This window comes from Linderina pennispora (genome assembly GCF_002104995.1).
Source record: "Linderina pennispora strain ATCC 12442 chromosome Unknown DL89scaffold_10, whole genome shotgun sequence".
Taxonomy (NCBI): Eukaryota; Fungi; Kickxellomycota; class Kickxellomycetes; order Kickxellales; family Kickxellaceae; genus Linderina; species Linderina pennispora.
Window position 1 is genome coordinate 461357 of NW_024468258.1, and position 15290 is coordinate 476646.

The 15290-nt window shown below is 54.2% G+C and overlaps 6 protein-coding genes across 6 annotated transcripts; 3 read left to right on the plus strand and 3 right to left on the minus strand.

Annotated features, from left to right (window-relative positions):
• Positions 1 to 124: 124 nt before the first annotated feature.
• DL89DRAFT_30556 (uncharacterized protein) lies at positions 125 to 1549 on the minus strand. Its single transcript, XM_040890893.1, has 3 exons — positions 1165 to 1549; positions 723 to 1095; positions 125 to 647 (listed from the first exon to the last, which is right to left on the minus strand). Exons 1-3 carry the CDS (start codon positions 1394 to 1396, stop codon positions 347 to 349), a joined length of 906 nt encoding a protein of 301 aa, XP_040742102.1. The 5' UTR covers positions 1397 to 1549; the 3' UTR covers positions 125 to 346.
• Positions 1407 to 3674, minus strand: DL89DRAFT_268799 (uncharacterized protein). The gene is given in 6 exon segments (XM_040888047.1): positions 1407 to 2161; positions 2199 to 2249; positions 2306 to 2585; positions 2650 to 2813; positions 2894 to 3059; positions 3079 to 3674. 6 exon segments carry the CDS (start codon positions 3336 to 3338, stop codon positions 1703 to 1705), a joined length of 1380 nt encoding a protein of 459 aa, XP_040742103.1. The 5' UTR covers positions 3339 to 3674; the 3' UTR covers positions 1407 to 1702.
• Positions 3675 to 3682: 8 nt separating this feature from the next.
• Positions 3683 to 5168, minus strand: DL89DRAFT_268800 (manganese and iron superoxide dismutase). Its single transcript, XM_040888048.1, has 2 exons — positions 4787 to 5168; positions 3683 to 4607 (listed from the first exon to the last, which is right to left on the minus strand). Exons 1-2 carry the CDS (start codon positions 4832 to 4834, stop codon positions 3885 to 3887), a joined length of 771 nt encoding a protein of 256 aa, XP_040742104.1. The 5' UTR covers positions 4835 to 5168; the 3' UTR covers positions 3683 to 3884.
• Positions 4998 to 7487, plus strand: DL89DRAFT_258861 (SGT1-domain-containing protein; the record flags this gene model as incomplete). Its single annotated transcript, XM_040885638.1, has 10 exons — positions 4998 to 5332; positions 5356 to 5523; positions 5658 to 5745; positions 5873 to 5959; positions 5994 to 6031; positions 6179 to 6488; positions 6654 to 6728; positions 6761 to 6837; positions 6869 to 7123; positions 7262 to 7487. The coding sequence occupies 10 exons, from the start codon at positions 4998 to 5000 to the stop codon at positions 7485 to 7487; spliced, it is 1659 nt and encodes a 552-aa protein (XP_040742105.1).
• Positions 7488 to 9714: 2227 nt separating this feature from the next.
• DL89DRAFT_268808 (uncharacterized protein) lies at positions 9715 to 9980 on the plus strand. The gene has a single exon (XM_040888049.1). The coding sequence runs from the start codon at positions 9791 to 9793 to the stop codon at positions 9947 to 9949; it is 159 nt and encodes a 52-aa protein (XP_040742106.1). The 5' UTR covers positions 9715 to 9790; the 3' UTR covers positions 9950 to 9980.
• A 3671-nt stretch (positions 9981 to 13651) lies between these two features.
• DL89DRAFT_30969 (uncharacterized protein) lies at positions 13652 to 15082 on the plus strand. The gene has a single exon (XM_040890952.1). It carries the CDS (start codon positions 13830 to 13832, stop codon positions 14907 to 14909), a length of 1080 nt encoding a protein of 359 aa, XP_040742107.1. The 5' UTR covers positions 13652 to 13829; the 3' UTR covers positions 14910 to 15082.
• Positions 15083 to 15290: the final 208 nt, after the last annotated feature.

A 15290-nucleotide genomic window follows, 5' to 3' on the forward strand; every position in this document is an offset into this window, starting at 1 on the left:
AGAGAAGTTTGAAGTGACCAAGGAGAAAAAATCCTGGTGGGGTTGTATTGGAAATCGAGAATGCTGTAGATTAGCCTTGCAAAAGAGTGAGAAAATGCGGGGAGCAAGAAGAGAAGCGAGCCGTCTCGCAGCGCGGGCTCTTGTTTACTAGTAGCGCAACGCAGCCCTCTTTTTTGTGCCTCTTGGCAAAAGCACCGAAAAGCACAACCCCCTCTGCTGTGTCACTATTTCTAGCACCCGCCTGCTCGCTCGCTAACAATCGGGCTTTGATCCACGCCTGCCGTTTTTCTCATGCAGGTGGGGAGAAGCGGCATGCACCACACATCCAAGGGAAAAGAAGCTGGCTTTACGTCCGCACCCACGGCTTGAACTGCTTCTTCGGGTGCCGCTGGCTCATTGAAACACGCACAGCACCGCCACTCGGCTTTGCCGCCTGCGCAACCAAACCCACCTTCTCGGTGCGCAGCTTGGGTTCGGCATCCACGACTATGTAGGCAATCGCGATCGTTGCCAGAACCACCCCAAGCGATGTGCTCGCTGCTATCATAAACATGATCACCTGCTGGTACCTGGCTGCATCCAGCACGTCCGCGCCACCCAGAATCTGCCCGCTCATCATCCCAGGAATCGAAATAAGCCCAGTGATACTACCGACATAAAATGGCATGCATCAGCAATAGTGGCGCTTGTCTCCATCTAATCTCCATCTAGATGGGCTTTACCTGACCATGGTGATCGTTGGGATCATCGCGCTGCGCGTAGCCTCCACAACCAGCGGCCGGACGACCTCCCACCGCGACGCGCCAAAGCACAGCATCGTTTCGACCATGTCCCGCTTCGTGTCCAGCGCCCCCAGCACTGACTCCATGCCCAGCGCAACGCCCACCATGGTGTTCCCCAGCAGCATGCCCAGAATCGGAATGAACTTGCTGGCCACGTACGGTGGGTCAAAGTTCATTGCATACATGCCGCCCAGCAGCGCCACCAGCATCGAGCTGCCGAATATACACACAAAGGCAATCGGCAGCATCCCGCGCACAACGCGCTTCGCCCGCCACTGCGTCACCTCCACCGCCGCAAGCCCGCCCAGCAGCGCTAGATGGTTTAATGCTCGCAATTAGCAATCAAAAGCGTATCTGTAGTGTCCGTGCGTCACAGACTTACCGGCCAGACCGAGTACGTAGAGCGCGCTGCTCGAGCTGAACACGCTCTTCAGAATCAGACCGAGCACCGTGAGCTGTGCCACGCACCGTGCCGCTGCCACTACAATCTGCTTCTCGAGATTCAGGCGCAGGACCCGCGAGATGGCCACAGTAATAACCAGCATCAGTGCCGCTATGCCCACGTTGCTCCATGACAGCGGTGCACTGTCCTCTTTGTAAAGCCCAAAATCCATTGACAGCTAGATATGCTTATGCAAAGGGGTTCTGGAAACTGACAAGAAAAAAGACGAGAGAAAACAAGCAGATGAGATTCGTTCACATAGCGGCTTTCCCTCTCTTGGCACCCAAGCAGAGCTGCCAATGGTGCTATTTTTCGGTTTACAGTGTCAACTTTAATTGTAGATCGCTGGCCGGGCATCGCTGCTGTCGACATACCAGCAACCACACGCATAAAGGCCGCACTACACCGTGGCCACATTCAGAACCAGCAAATCCATTCACACACAAAGGAACATAGAAATACCCGGCTTGTTCGGCCGCTAGCTCGCCTCCTGCTCCTCGATCACTAGCTGTAGCAGCTCCTTCAGCTTCTCCTCAGTGTGCTTCTTCATCTGCGCGGCGTTTTCCAACGTCGCTACCACGTCCTCGTCAATCTCGTTCCTGCGCATCCGGCACCCCAGCAGCACGCTGTTGCGCTCGGCCTCAGCATGGCTGATCGCTGCCTCCGACTGCAGCTGGCCCTTCGAGATATCGCTCTGGAGACTCTGAATCCGGCCCTCAAGCTGCTCAATCTGCTTCGCTGACGTCTGCGTCTCCATCATGTTTATCCTGCGCAGCTCCTGATACTCGGTGTTGTGCCGTGCTACCTGCTTGTCCATCTCCTCTACCCGCACCTCCAGTTCCATCCGCAAATCCGCCAGCTGGTCCCTCTCTTCGCGTAGCCTGATCACAGCCGTCTCTGTTGCGTGCCACTGACTTGTGAGGGTATCGCACGCACGCTGCAGTGCCGGCCGAACTGGTGTGCCGGAGATCCACAGATGTCACCTTGCTCTTGTCGTTGGCATTCTTGTCGACAGCAAGCTCGATCTCCGCACCACCCAGCGGAGTCCTCGTCACCGTGCTTGCGCGAGCTGCCGATAAACCCAAGCCCGATAGGCCTTGGCCGCATAGTCCTGCACATGCTCATCGACAGTATCTAGCACGCGCTGCAGCCGCATCCCCTTGTCGTTCACGTCATCAGATGCCTCCCTGATCTTCTCCTGGACGCCATCCATGACGCTTTGCAGCTGGTTGCGCTCGGCAGTCATGCGGTCAACATCCTCGGTGCTGATTTGCTGCGCGTCGACAGTCAGCCTGACCTCTGCAATCTCCTTTTCGAGCGCCAGCTTCTCGACCTGCGATGCCTCCAGCTTCTCTGTGTTTCTCGCCACCGAAGTCCATTATCTTCTTGTTCAAGCTCTCTAGCTTGCGGATATATTTCTCGAACCGGCTTACGTCCCCGATCTGCTCCACGCGCCTGCGCTCGAGCTGCCGTAGCGGCGATTCACTCTCTCTCAGTGCCTTCAGCTCAGCCCGCGCAATCTGGAGCTGGTCTTCGACGTCCTTTGCTTCCTGCGTTAGGTGCTCGTTCTTCAGCTCAAACTGGGCTGCCTAGTGACTGCTCGAGCTCTGCTGGTTCATCGCCCGAATCCAGCCATACCGGATACGCCTGCGCAAGATAGTCAAAGAACACCCGGTCGATAAATTGGCTTCGACTCCTTAGCCCCATCGTCAACCATGCTTTCTTCCCGCTGCTCCATCATGTCGACACACTCAATCAACTCGACCAGCCATAGCAGCATGGCCAGGAGTATCGGCCATGCTGACATCGAGCCAGCAGAAAACAGCTGCGACTTGCTGATATTCCCCAACGTACGGGTACTTGACTCCGCGCAGAATCTGCAGCGCATCGTCCTCAAACTTTTCCCGTACTTGTACTTTGGATCCAGCTTCATGTACAGGAACTTGAAGATTCGTCTGGAAATCCTTCACCGTCGGTGCCACCAAAGTCTTGGGTGTCAGCAAGCCCGGGTACGCGTGTGTCGACAGGTAGAGCATGATCGTCTGCTGTGCCTTTGACTGGAACGACCGGTCCTTCACCGGCCGTGGATCCTTGACTCCCCCGCCGTTGCGCATGATTACCGATGGCGCCGCAATCATTGTCATGCGCCGCGTGCTCTGGAGAACGCTTGTGCGTCGGTTTACGCGGTTTGTTGCCGGGGTCTGAGCACCTAGGCGTGCTGGGTTGTTGCTGCGCAGCTGCGACAGAGGGGGGTTAGCACCAAATATTCCGCGCGCTGGTGTCGATGTCCCCAAGAGCCCTACTCCATCGGCTCTGCGAGCCGTGTGCAGGAGAGATGGCTGTAAGCCCTGGCTGAGCGTCGATGTCGGTGCCATGGACACGCGTGGCGGGCGGAGGCCGGACGGAGCAGGGATGCCGGTAGGTCCCTCGCCGTTGCCGGTAAAATTCAGTGTGCGCCGTCTTGGATTCATTATGCCGATTCGTTAAAGAGTAAATGTAAAAAAACCGGGGTAAGGGAGGTGTAAAGAAAACGCTTCAGCACAACGCTCCAGCCTGGTAATCGTCAACAACGCGACACACTAATCAGATCCTGCATGTTTAATTTGTTGATCACATGCTGTAGGCTGGTGGACGGTTTTGTATTTTTTTTTTGTTCTGCTCTAGCGCGGCATTTGCGATCCGCTGCGTGTGTTTAGCAGCCGCTCGTGGACCACGTTCCAGTTGATCACGTCCCAGAAGCGCGACACATACGTCTCGCGGTCGAGCCCGTAGTCTGGCAGGTACGCCTCCTGCCACATGCTGAGTCCAAGCACGGGTGTCAGCCTGACGAACGGGCGCTTGCCCCGGTTGCGCATCACCTGCGAGTACGAAATGCCCTTGACTTTGACATCCCGGCTGCCCGGCACTGCCGTCAGCGGAGATCCGCCATTGTACGTGTTCATGACCGCCAGCTGCCCGCTCTCGTTGATTACCAGCCACGTCCAGCCATTGCCAAACAGCGCCAGCGCGCTGCTCGTGAACGACTCCTTGAACCGCTCGAACGACCCAAACTGCTCGGCAATCTGCCGCTTGACATCCTCGCGCGGAGTCTGCGGCTCATCGATAAGTGACTGCAGGAAAAAGTCGTTGTTCCACGCCTGCGACGCGTTGTTCAGCAGCGCCGTCTGCGCCGGATCGATCGCTGCATCGAAAATCACCTTGTACAGGTCCTTGCCTTCAAAGTCAGTACCCTCTGTCAGCCGGTTCACATTGTTCACCAGCTCGCACTGGCGCATGTTGTAAAGGAAATCCACGGACTGTGCGGACAGGAACGGCGCCAGACCCTTCTCCGGCTGGTATGGCAGGAGTGCCGGCTGGTGCAGCTTTGCCTTGAGAATGCGCTGCTACAAAGTTCATAGATTCTCACACAGGGTGCGGTTTAGTCTGTTTGATGCTCTGCCCATGATGTTGGCTACCTCCATGCTGGCCAAGGCGCTGTTGGCTTTTGTCCGATCCACGGCACACTCCTTCATCCATATCTGCTGTGCACGCAGCATATATGGGAGATCAGCACGATATGTACCGTCAGCGGCAGCGCCTTGCTGCGAAAACGACCCGCGAGACCGAACATTTTGTTTCTTTAATTGAGGGTGGAAATCGAATTCGTGGTGGAACGGAGAGTGATTGAGGAAATTCGTGCTGCTTGCCAACGATAAGCAAGCTGTATGAAGTTTTGCAGCCTTTAGCAGCCCGCCAGGCTGATCAGCAATTTTCGGATCAACCATATTAGTTCCATGGCGGGGTTGATGGCCAGTTCGCCTTGGTTCTGGTTGGCCGACACTGGGATCCGGACCACGCTTCCTATTATTCCTGCGACTCACAACCTCATGGACGACGACATATTCAGAGCCCAGTCGAGCATCGACTATTTCGAGTGCGATATCTACGTCGGCACCGGTGCTAAGGGGTGGCAACTGGTCACTGATCCGCAGGTTCTGCTGGATTGGGAGGCTAGGCTGTTTGCTTTCATTGCTGAGCGCACGGCTGGTTTCATCTGGAACCGTGACCCACTGCGCATATTTAGCAACACTGGCAAGCTACGGGCGCGTCGTAGCAGCAACAAAGGCAGGTATTTGCTCCCCCCAGCACCAGCAGCAGGGCACCAAGCAAAGATGCAGTACTAAAACCACCTGTGTTCTGGCGTATTATAGTCCCTCGCATCTCGGGGTGGATGATGCACGACGATGCAGTTGATGACGAGTGGCTCGCCGTCTGGGTGCTGCGCGAGGCCACTAAGCAGTTCCCTGATATTATTGTGTCGTAAGTATATCCGGCCGCTGTCGACTATGAGACGGAAGCGAGTGAGAGAACACTGGACAATGCATGGGGGTTTGTTGGGCTTCATTCGCCATCGGTCTAATCAATTCGACGTGGCCGCTGTTGCTGCAATGTAGCGTTCGCGATGCTGACGGAGAATTTCTGCTCGCCGAGGCAGCAATGCAGATTCCGCTTTGGCTCACTCCGGAAAACAGTGCAAACAGAGTAAGCAAAAGCCTGCTGTGGCCAGCTCGCCACCTGGGCTGCATGGTGTCTGTCTTGTGCACATTTCGTTGCATCTAAAGAAAAATAAGCCGTTGCCCACCTAATATTTGCCGTATGCCCAGTGTAGGTGTTTATCTACAACGGCCACCTGCATATTGTTCCCCTGGATGTATCGGGCACCGAGAACATTTCGCTTGAGCTTGCTTTGCAGTCGGTTGGTGATCCAGGCACCCGCACGCTTGCCGCAGCAGGCTGCAGAGAAGGAGGCATTTGCTCGGCTCGACGAGTAAGTACTTGTTTGTTGCTCGCTTTCCATATTGCGAATCCCCTTTTGGGGACAAGCAGAACCAGTCGCATTGCATTTTGCATGAGAAAGCTGCCTTTGCTCATAATTATGTTGAAGACGTGGCTCTTTCTGACTGCTGCCATTTAGGTACCCTGAGAAACTCAAGCAGAGCGTCCACCGCAGCCGCTGCAGAGTGCCTGTAAAGGTGGCAAAGGCGCTTTCTCAGCGGCCACAGCTGATTGCAGCGGCCACCGCGCTCTTTTACGCGCGCGATCCCACTCAAACCAAGCTGGCAAAGCGTATGAGGCATTTTCCGGCCGAGCCCTCTGTAATGACCACCGTTGCGTTTAACCGCATCCAGTACGCAAAACTAGCGAGCCAGAGCATCGATGTTGACTACCAGCTGCCGAAGCCGGAAAGCCCCGATTACAAGGCGTGTGTGATGGGGATGAAGATTGTAAGTCCTCCTGCGAGCTCTACCATTTCTCCGCATGATTGCTGGTTGGAGTTGTTCTCGTATATGCAGAGCTTGGCAATAAGGAGCATATCCCTGATGTGCAGGTAGTGTGCGCACTGTCCTTATTTAGGCCGGTTCGCTCTTTTTGATGCCTTGTATGTGCAGGAAATTATGTCCTTGCAAGCTGCGTCTTGCCAATCTGCATGGGATTACGTCCTCTCTGAATATTCTGTTTGGCCAGTGTGCTTAATGGATGGCTCTTTGTAATGTAGGCGTGTGGGTTCGAGATACTAAATGCGGAGCTCGCTAGGATGCCAGCGCAGGCGCAGCTGTGGAGCTTACCCAGGATGTAAGTATGCGCTAGGATTCTCCTCCCCTAGAGCGACGGCGAATGCAGTATGGTTCTGTCTGGTCTTTCCCGTCTTCAGTGCCGCCTATAATCAAGGCAGACATGCGCATGTGAGACGAGCCACGCTGCAGCACGAATTGATAGGACCATCATGTAGGATCCACCGGCTGCTGCCTTCCTGGCTAGACTCAGGTCTCACGGCTACATGGCAAAAAACATCGATCGGCACTCCTGCGTACGCGCGGCTGGTCAGCAGTGCACTCTGGCATGTCTCCGAGAAGGAAAGGTAACAGGCTCGTTAGCGTATTGCTGTCCTCTGTGTAAATCGCCGCCTCTGGACAAATGGCCCGAGAACCCGGGGCAGACATTGCCAACCGATCTTGGCAATAGTTTAGTGCCCTAAAATCACCACGGTACCGTGTAGGCTCAGGACCGATGCAAACGCAGCATCATCAGGTTGGCTGACTGCCGAGGCCACGCAGTCATGCGCAAGGGCGTTGGAGAATTCTGAGTGGGACCCGAGTACTGCTGCCGCAGCTGACGAGGAAGACGATGATTCTTGGCTGACATTGCGCCCGGAGCAGCTTGATGCGATTATGAGCAAGGCTGAAAGCATTCTGCGAGAGGACCCGCTGAAGCAGGTAATGTAGACATGCACACCATGCATATGTCCATCCCCTGTCCCCCAAAAACACAAAGCCGTTCCCGCGATCGGGTTTCCGTCTTTGTCATTGGCTGACTGTGGTGAGTGGCGTGTCTATTCTATGGTGCACAGTTTTTTCGGCTCGGGACCTGGAAAATGCTTCTTCACCTGGCCAGGCAGCACCAGTTTTGCGCTCATCATTGTAGCTACCTGATTGATGCAGCACTACGCCCAGCTTGCATATTCCCCATGGCACTTTTCCATGCATTTTTCTTCTGTCTACGTTACCTGCCACGGTGGTGATGATGGTGGATGTTAATCGTATTGGCGGGTGAACCCAAGAATAATTGCCTGGGGGTTATTGCCCGCACCTTTGTGTATGTGTGGTGTGCTCTTGTCAAAGAGTGTGCACCTTGGCCAACATCTGGCCGTGTTCTGTCATACCCATGACAACACGGGGACCATCCGGGGCTGACCAGCTTGGGACACATGCCCACACCACAGGGCCGACGATAAAATTGACCTCCCTCAAATCAAGCAAATTTTTCGACACTCCCCTTGTTCCCTTGTTGACTTGTTCTGCACACCTGTTTAGGGGCAGGGGAGACGAGAAGAGCGCTGCCGAGGGAGGCCAGTGCGAGTATATTGAGAATCCCTATTCATATACTGTTTATCATGGAGGATCCATTTGAGGGGTCCCCTGGACCCTTGAAAAAGGAAGAGTCGAACCCGGAAGTCATCACCCCTGTTGTTATGCGCACGATGTGAGCCCCATGCTTGCCGCTCCCATCGGCCAGCCTGTCCCGCAAAACCCCCTCTTTGCCCTTATCGTGTCCTGGTGACAGACAGCAAAGCTGCCCAGCCAATCCTATCTTAGTCAACTGCGAACGGTTCACGAATGCACTCCCGCATAGGGTGTTTTGGTGTCCAATTTTTGCCCTATTGTACCTTTTTTCGCGCCTCCTTTGGCTGCTCCGCAAATGATTTTTTTTCGTGTTGCCTGTTTATTCAAGAGGCGGTCGGTGGATGTCATGCACCCATTAAACCCATGTCCATTATTTGCTCTCGAGCGTAGGATGACGCGGAGTCACTGGCCGAGGCAGAGTCAGTACGGGCACTGCAGGAAGCGCTGGAGAAGTTTGAGTCGTTTCTGGTGACAGACGCGGAGATTGAGGGTGCAGATATATTCGGGTAAGTCTGTTGGTGATAGCTGAGGGGCACTGCAGGGGTACAGAACCAAAAACAATGTCACAGGATTAGCTTCAGCGGCCTCGAACCCCTTTCTGACAGATTTTCCTGACATTTGTAGGGATACTCCTGCCGACGAATACATTGAGGACAGCGACGACGAGGTCGAGCTGGATGCCAGCGGCATCCTGGGTGCGCTGATGGAGGCGATTGGTAAGTTCTGTTTTTGTCTTTGGCGCAAAGGGCAGTGACACCTGCACAATACTTGGCCTGCTCAGGGGGATTCATGGTGTCTTTGACATTGACCATGCACTCGGTATTCAGGATTCTCTTTGTTCCTGCAACAAGCAGGTGGGCCAAGCTCGCTTGCAAGCAAAAGGAGAGAGGAGCCGATTCTTCGATACATGGCTACTGATACACAAGCATTTTAGGTGCAACCGATCCCGACAGCACGGAATTAGCGGACGCAAAAGGAAATCGCCGCTCCTCTGTTGTCACCCCAGATACCGAAGCAGAGGTACCTAGAAAGGATCATTGTGAAGGCAGCTCCCAGCAAACTCCCAATAGCACTTTGAACAAAGCCTTGTCTGATGCTGGGCGTGCAAAGGAACCGCTTTCCGAGATCATGCAGGGCCATGGACGATGAGCTGTCTGAGACCAAGGATTGGCAAGTCGTTTGTGAAACGCACTGTTGATGATGGGTGACGGCCGAGCATCTAGCAGATGTCGATATTGACCTGAATCTGGTGCAGAACATTGTCGAGTCGTTTAGGTCCCAGCAGGGGTTGCCAGGTCCTGCGGGCACGCTGCTGGGGCAGCTTGGCCTTCACCTACCAAACATCGACAGTGACGATGAGGCAGATGGATAGGCAGAGCTGACCAAGAGTGGTCTCTGCAATTGACGTGGCGACAATAAACACATCCCTTCATGGAATACTTTCTGCCTACCCTGAAAAAGGGCCGTACTGAGCTCAATAATCAGTTGGGGACCAGCAATCTATTGTTACCAGCTTCTCATATATGTACGCATGCAGCCAGGACAAAAATAATATTGACAACTGTTCCCATGGGCTGGCCATTAATCCACAAAGGGTATTGCTTTATTGATGGGCTCCTTTGCAGATGCATGCCAGAAAGGAGCCCACCAGCGTATTGTTCATAAACCTCCTTTGGCTGGGATATGCCGTTAAGGCTACATGTCCTTTTCTAATATCCGATGATGTGTCGGTAGCGTATGTTGGGCTGTGGCAGTTTCCGATTTGTGTCAGTGTGCATGCGTGACAACAAATGGCCCGCCACATCTGTAGTCGAGACAGCAAGTGACCAGAGCGCATATGCCTCACAGAAACGAAAGCAGTGCGCTGGGACCGCTGTTCTCACTGGATGCTTGGCATATGAGCATAAGCGCACTATATGTATCTGGCACCGACCCCGATTGGTAGCTGTCCTTCACATGCACACTGTATTTTGGGGGTGCAGTCCATGGAGAGTGTGTCCGGTGTAAAATTGCAATGCAGTGTTTGGACGGTCCCACAGGAACTGTGAATGTAACAGGCGTGCTCGGGTAGATCGCCAACCATACTCCTCAGACATTCTGCGCTGTTTGCAGCGAAATCAAGCAAAAGCGCCGACTGTCTTGCAGCAGGCTGCATGAGCGAGAAATGCGAACAGCGAACAGTCTGGGATCCACATTAAGGCGAAATAAAAAAGCGGAGTCCGGAGGGGTATCGGCAGGACTGGCCATGGCACTGGCCCGCAGGTTTCAGGCTTATTGGCCGCCCTAGCCTAGGGTTCTGGCGAACAACAGCGCTAGCCCGGCTATGTTTGTCAAGTAGAATTGGGTGCAAAGGAAAACAAATCCTGCGCGTGCTTGAAATGAACTGATGGGCAATCTGTCGGCTGGAGCCTGGATTGCCACGCCCTCCCCACGTCGAGCCGCCTTCCATTAAAGGAAACTTATTCGTACCTGGTAATAATCTGGACGCCGCTTTGGATAGCCCAAGGCTCGGCTTCATGGCCTGGCATTTTGCTGTGAATAGGTGGGGGTTGGTGCGGCCGGACCGCTGTCTGGAGTTTGTGTTCATGCCGGCGGTGGTGCGCCTGGAATTATTAAAGTCTTGAGCTCGCTGGTGAGATTGGCAGCCAGAAGGGGGGCCGGGTCCACAGAGCATCCACTCACGCGCCTATGTTGCCCGACAAGGACCTGTGCTTAACCGACAAGTACCAAGGCGAGATAGAAGGTAACTCCTCTGTAATCTATCGGATTTGCCACGCTCGACTCACAGACCACGCCACGGTCCTGAGCCATTCTGCAATAGGGCAGAGGGTGCGAGGGAGGAGGGGGCTGTGTTGGCGGTGCACTATTCCTTGCCCCTCTACACAATTTGCATCAAGAAACGAGTGGCAGGGGAATTGAACAACTGCCTCGTCAGCTGCAGCTGGAACAGCAAAACAACGAAACCGGCACTGGAAGCGCAGACCACATTCACGCCACACATATTAAGAACCCTCTCCTTTGCTAAACGCACAGCCGCGGGTGGGTGGGGGCATTTCTTTATTGATAGGGGGAAGGGGGAGAGCTGCTTCATAAAACATTGGCATGTGCCTAGCATGTTTGTTGCGGTCGGTTTAATTGCTAGCTTAAGACCGGCGAGCAACAAAGGGGAGGGTGGCATTTAGGGAGCCGCAGACCCAGCCCAATTATCTCTAGACCATGGTTGAATTTGTATGTCAACGCGACGTGATAAATTAGATACAGTCACCGCACCCTCCCCAAATGCCACAGGAGGATAAAGGTAAACAATAAAGCCGCGTGCCCAATTGGCTGCTCATATGAGGTGGGGAGGACCGTCTGTGCCCAAGGCTGGCTTGGCATACGGTAACAATGAGAGAGGAAAGTGGCAGCAGAGGCTGCTAGCTCATAGCCCAGTTACTCGTGGCAGCAGCAAATGATTGCACAGTACATTGCAGGGGCTGTCACTGGAGTATGCATGTGGTGCAGGCCATCGAGCAGGTCACTCCCGCTGGGCGGATAAGGCATACGCATTATGCCATTTATCGCAGAGGCCTGGCCGTTTCCGGACAGCATCGACCGAGCACCACTTTGCTGGCAATGGCAGAAGATGAAATCATGTGCGCCACCATTGCAAAACAGGGATGATTGTATACTCATTATTCTGTAGATGCGCCCACCCCCCAGCTCCCTATGATTTTATATAATACACCTGTTCGTCTTCAGCTATTCATGTTTAGCAAACACACTGGAGCTACAGACGATGCGGTAGCCCAAGTCCGATGTGTAGCACTGCTGCACAGGTGCAACCCACGAACTCATTAGTCAAAGAGAGCACGGGGCGGCAGTGCGGGAAGCAAAACATGGAACACGTATGCTACTGGGGATATATGGCAAATGTGCCGTCTTTCCAACGGAATGTGTGAATAAGGCTGCAAAGAGCAGATACAAAAAGACCGTGTGCAGCTGTGGGCGCTGGCTGGGGGGTGGGCAACACAGGCTGGAGGGGAGGCAGGGGAGGGTAGGTTGTGATGGGCACTTACCTACCCCCAAAAAGCCGGCCTTTGTTTGGTGGGCGCTGTTTTCATCGCTTGGTAGAGCTGCAGGGAAAGGGCGGACGAAAAATATTGCACGTCAAAATGGCGAACGTCGCAGCGCTTGCATTGCTATATGCAAAGAGGTGTGCTGATGTTCCTTTTTTTGCGGCCACGGGTGGCAAACCTAGGGATTTTTTATTCCAGCAAAGGGCGGGTTCGGCTGGGGTGCAGCGGTATGTTCTGAACCTCCCCCGATTCACTCAGGCTGAGCTCTGTTTGCAACGCCTATTAAAGTTTGCATCTTTTCCCTGTCTTGTCTTCCCGAGTTCGCTTTACCTTCTCCCTAGCCACCGCCTAGTTCTTCTTCTATTTTGTTTCCTCGTTCAGGAAAGACGCCATTAGTGCTATATCCTGTGTATAACTTTCTACACCGATTCTTGGTAGCTGTTTATTCATCCTTTTCTTGTTCAACACACATCCATTGCCGACGGCTGACCTTCCCCGGCCCTTTGTGCAACAGTACAACCGTAATAAAGGTATGTCGATTTCTTATTCGAGCACCCTTCATCCGCTAGTAGCTCCCAAGTGTATCCTAGGCGCCTTTTTTAATTAGCGCACAACCTGGGGTGTGTTCTTATATGCCTGTTGTCTGCTCTGGTTTCCTAATTCATGAGGAAATAAAAGTGGCACGATGCACTAACACCTGTCCGCCGAGCGGTCCTGTAGATACAGCCCTCAACCCAGCTGAGGCCCTTTTTCAAGCGCTGCCTGCTCCATCACTTTTTCCGACACGCCTACACGCGAAGCGTGCTGTCTTGGTACCAGCTTTATTCTCGATTATTTTTCCTTGGCACTAGCCTATATCCACGTCGTGAAGCACTCATATCCGAGGATTTGCGTCCTTCGATAGCGCATTTTTGTCTCAACCGATACCTCGCTTGCCTTTGTTTTATCTCGTTTTCCTCTTTGCTCTCGTTCAGACCGCACGCTCGTTCTTTACAATAATCCTTCGTTCGGCACTCAGGCAGAACGTCCCGGTTCACCGTCATAGTGGTTTCCGCTCTGAAAACGACATCTCCAGGCACAATGGGTTTCGCCAAGCCAGAAGAGAACCCACCTTGGGATCCTCGCGAGGGTAAGTACGATACAGTTAATCCTGCTATGGTGTTGGCCTTCCTTTGGGGGCAGTGCTTGAGTCCTGGCAAATGCTACATGCTGAATAGGAGCAGTCAGGCTCAGTGGGTGACTGCGGCCACTTCCCGGTGGGTTGCAGCTGCTAGTCTCGGCTGCTCGCAAGCTGAGCACATACCCTCAGCCCCCTCCCATGCCCACTCAATCTTACGGCAGAAAAATTTTCTGCTCTTGGGATTTCCTGCACACAGGCTGCCTCTGCCCGCCACCCACCGAAAAGCTCTTAGCTCCCCTTTGCCCTGTGTTTTTCGCTGCGGCTTTTGCGAACCGCAGATTTTCCTGCTGCTACTGCAATGCATCTGCTGCATTGCCGCTTTCTCCCCTTCACACTTGGTCCTAATCCCCCTCCCCCCGAATTTCCTGCTTCTGCCCAATAGAGACTCCGCAGAAACCCGGAAGCAAGCCCAACCCCATCGACAACATGCTCAAGGCCCACGACATAGTGCCGCCCAACTGCGAGCCCTTGCCTGGCAACGCCCAGAGCGATTCCGTAGCCAGCGTCTCCAGCACTGAGCATACCATTGGTGCTGCGTCCACCTGGGCCACATCCGCTCCCTTCGTCAGACAGCCTAGCGTGCTAGACATGGCAACGAGCGTTGCACTCGATAACTCGCTCTGCTCGCCCTTAAACTCGCAGGGCACGCCGACCCTGACATATGCGACACAGCTCCACACCCCGCTAGTCACCACTGCGGCCATCGCGACCCCGATGGCCATGTCCATGCATGTCAGCGGCAGCGACAACGCGCTGCTGTTTACGCCCGAGATGTTCCCCATTGCAAACTCGGCGGGCATGTCGCAGATGGGCATACTAGCCAGTGGCAACGCATCGCCCCGTTCTATCAACAGCGTGTTGGTCAAGCAAAACAGCGTGTCTCCGATCAGTCTTGCACCCGCTGCAGGTGCTGCGGCTCTTCAGAGCATGCACGCCATCCCGTCCATTGGGCCGGTGATGTCTATGCCAGTGCTCTCTGCACCGGCCTCTAACGCCCCGTTCTCTTTTGCCACTGCTGATGCCTCCCTCAGCTCTATCAGCAAGGACTACCAGCAGCACGCATATTGGTACCCGCAGCAGCCAACACCGCCGCAGTACAACAGCACCTACATTCAGAGGCAGCAGCATCAGATTCAGCAGCAGGAGATGTATGCAAGCTCCAGCGAACTAGCGCTCCAGCAAATAGGTAGGAGTAGCGATAACTACCGGAATACCACTGCCCGTAGCGGAAAGCAGAAGGAGCGTCTGGGAATAGCGACTCAGGCGTTTCCTACCGCTGCCACTGACCCAGCAGCAGCGGCAGCGGCAGCAGCAGCGCGTCAAACCATTCATGGAGTGAGGACAGAGAACGCGTCCTTCCCGGTACTCCTTCACAGGTATGGCCCTTTGCCTTTCCTTGCATATTGTAAAGAGGCACTGCGCAGTGCCCATGTCATACTTGTGCCTTTCATACTGCCCCATGTATCACTTGCGCAGGCGCTGAATCGATTTGTCCAGGAGACATAGCGGTCTCTTGCGCACAGTCTTTTCCCGCCAATGGTTTGCTTCTATTTTTGCCCGTCTATCAGTTTACCATGGACTGTACACATGCATCTGCGTATTCCTCGGCTGGCTTTGGAAATTGCTTGTCTGCCTGTGTGCTCTTCTGCCTCTGGGCTAACCTGCTCCTCATAGCGTTGAGATCCTACCCCGTATGACTGCGCGGTATTTTTCTTGCCCCAATGTCGACCCCACTGCCCGCCTTGTGGTGCGATTGTGGAGCTGCATTCACTCCCTGACTATCTGTATGCCTCTATCGCTTTGTCGACAGTGTCGCCTCCGACATGTATCTTCCCCTTCATATCCTTGACCAATGCCTTCTCTTGTGTGCTGCCCATTGTTGCAGAG

Coding starts and splice junctions, on each gene's coding strand:
- DL89DRAFT_30556 (XM_040890893.1), bottom strand. CDS start 1,396: ATGGATTTTGGGCTTTACAAAGAGGACAGTGCACCGCTGTCATGGAGC. Junction 1,096..1,164: donor CTACGTACTCGGTCTGGCCG/GTAAGTCTGTGA, acceptor TAAACCATCTAG/CGCTGCTGGGCGGGCTTGCG. Junction 648..722: donor CCAACGATCACCATGGTCAG/GTAAAGCCCATC, acceptor TTATGTCGGTAG/TATCACTGGGCTTATTTCGA.
- DL89DRAFT_30969 (XM_040890952.1), top strand. CDS start 13,830: ATGCTCAAGGCCCACGACATAGTGCCGCCCAACTGCGAGCCCTTGCCT.
- DL89DRAFT_268799 (XM_040888047.1), bottom strand. CDS start 3,338: ATGCGCAACGGCGGGGGAGTCAAGGATCCACGGCCGGTGAAGGACCGG. Junction 2,586..2,649: donor CAGATCGGGGACGTAAGCCG/GTTCGAGAAATA, acceptor TTCGGTGGCGAG/AAACACAGAGAAGCTGGAGG. Junction 2,250..2,305: donor CCAAGGCCTATCGGGCTTGG/GTTTATCGGCAG, acceptor GGTGGTGCGGAG/ATCGAGCTTGCTGTCGACAA.
- DL89DRAFT_268800 (XM_040888048.1), bottom strand. CDS start 4,834: ATGTTCGGTCTCGCGGGTCGTTTTCGCAGCAAGGCGCTGCCGCTGACG. Junction 4,608..4,786: donor GCAAGGCGCTGCCGCTGACG/GTACATATCGTG, acceptor TGAACTTTGTAG/CAGCGCATTCTCAAGGCAAA.
- DL89DRAFT_268808 (XM_040888049.1), top strand. CDS start 9,791: ATGCATGCCAGAAAGGAGCCCACCAGCGTATTGTTCATAAACCTCCTT.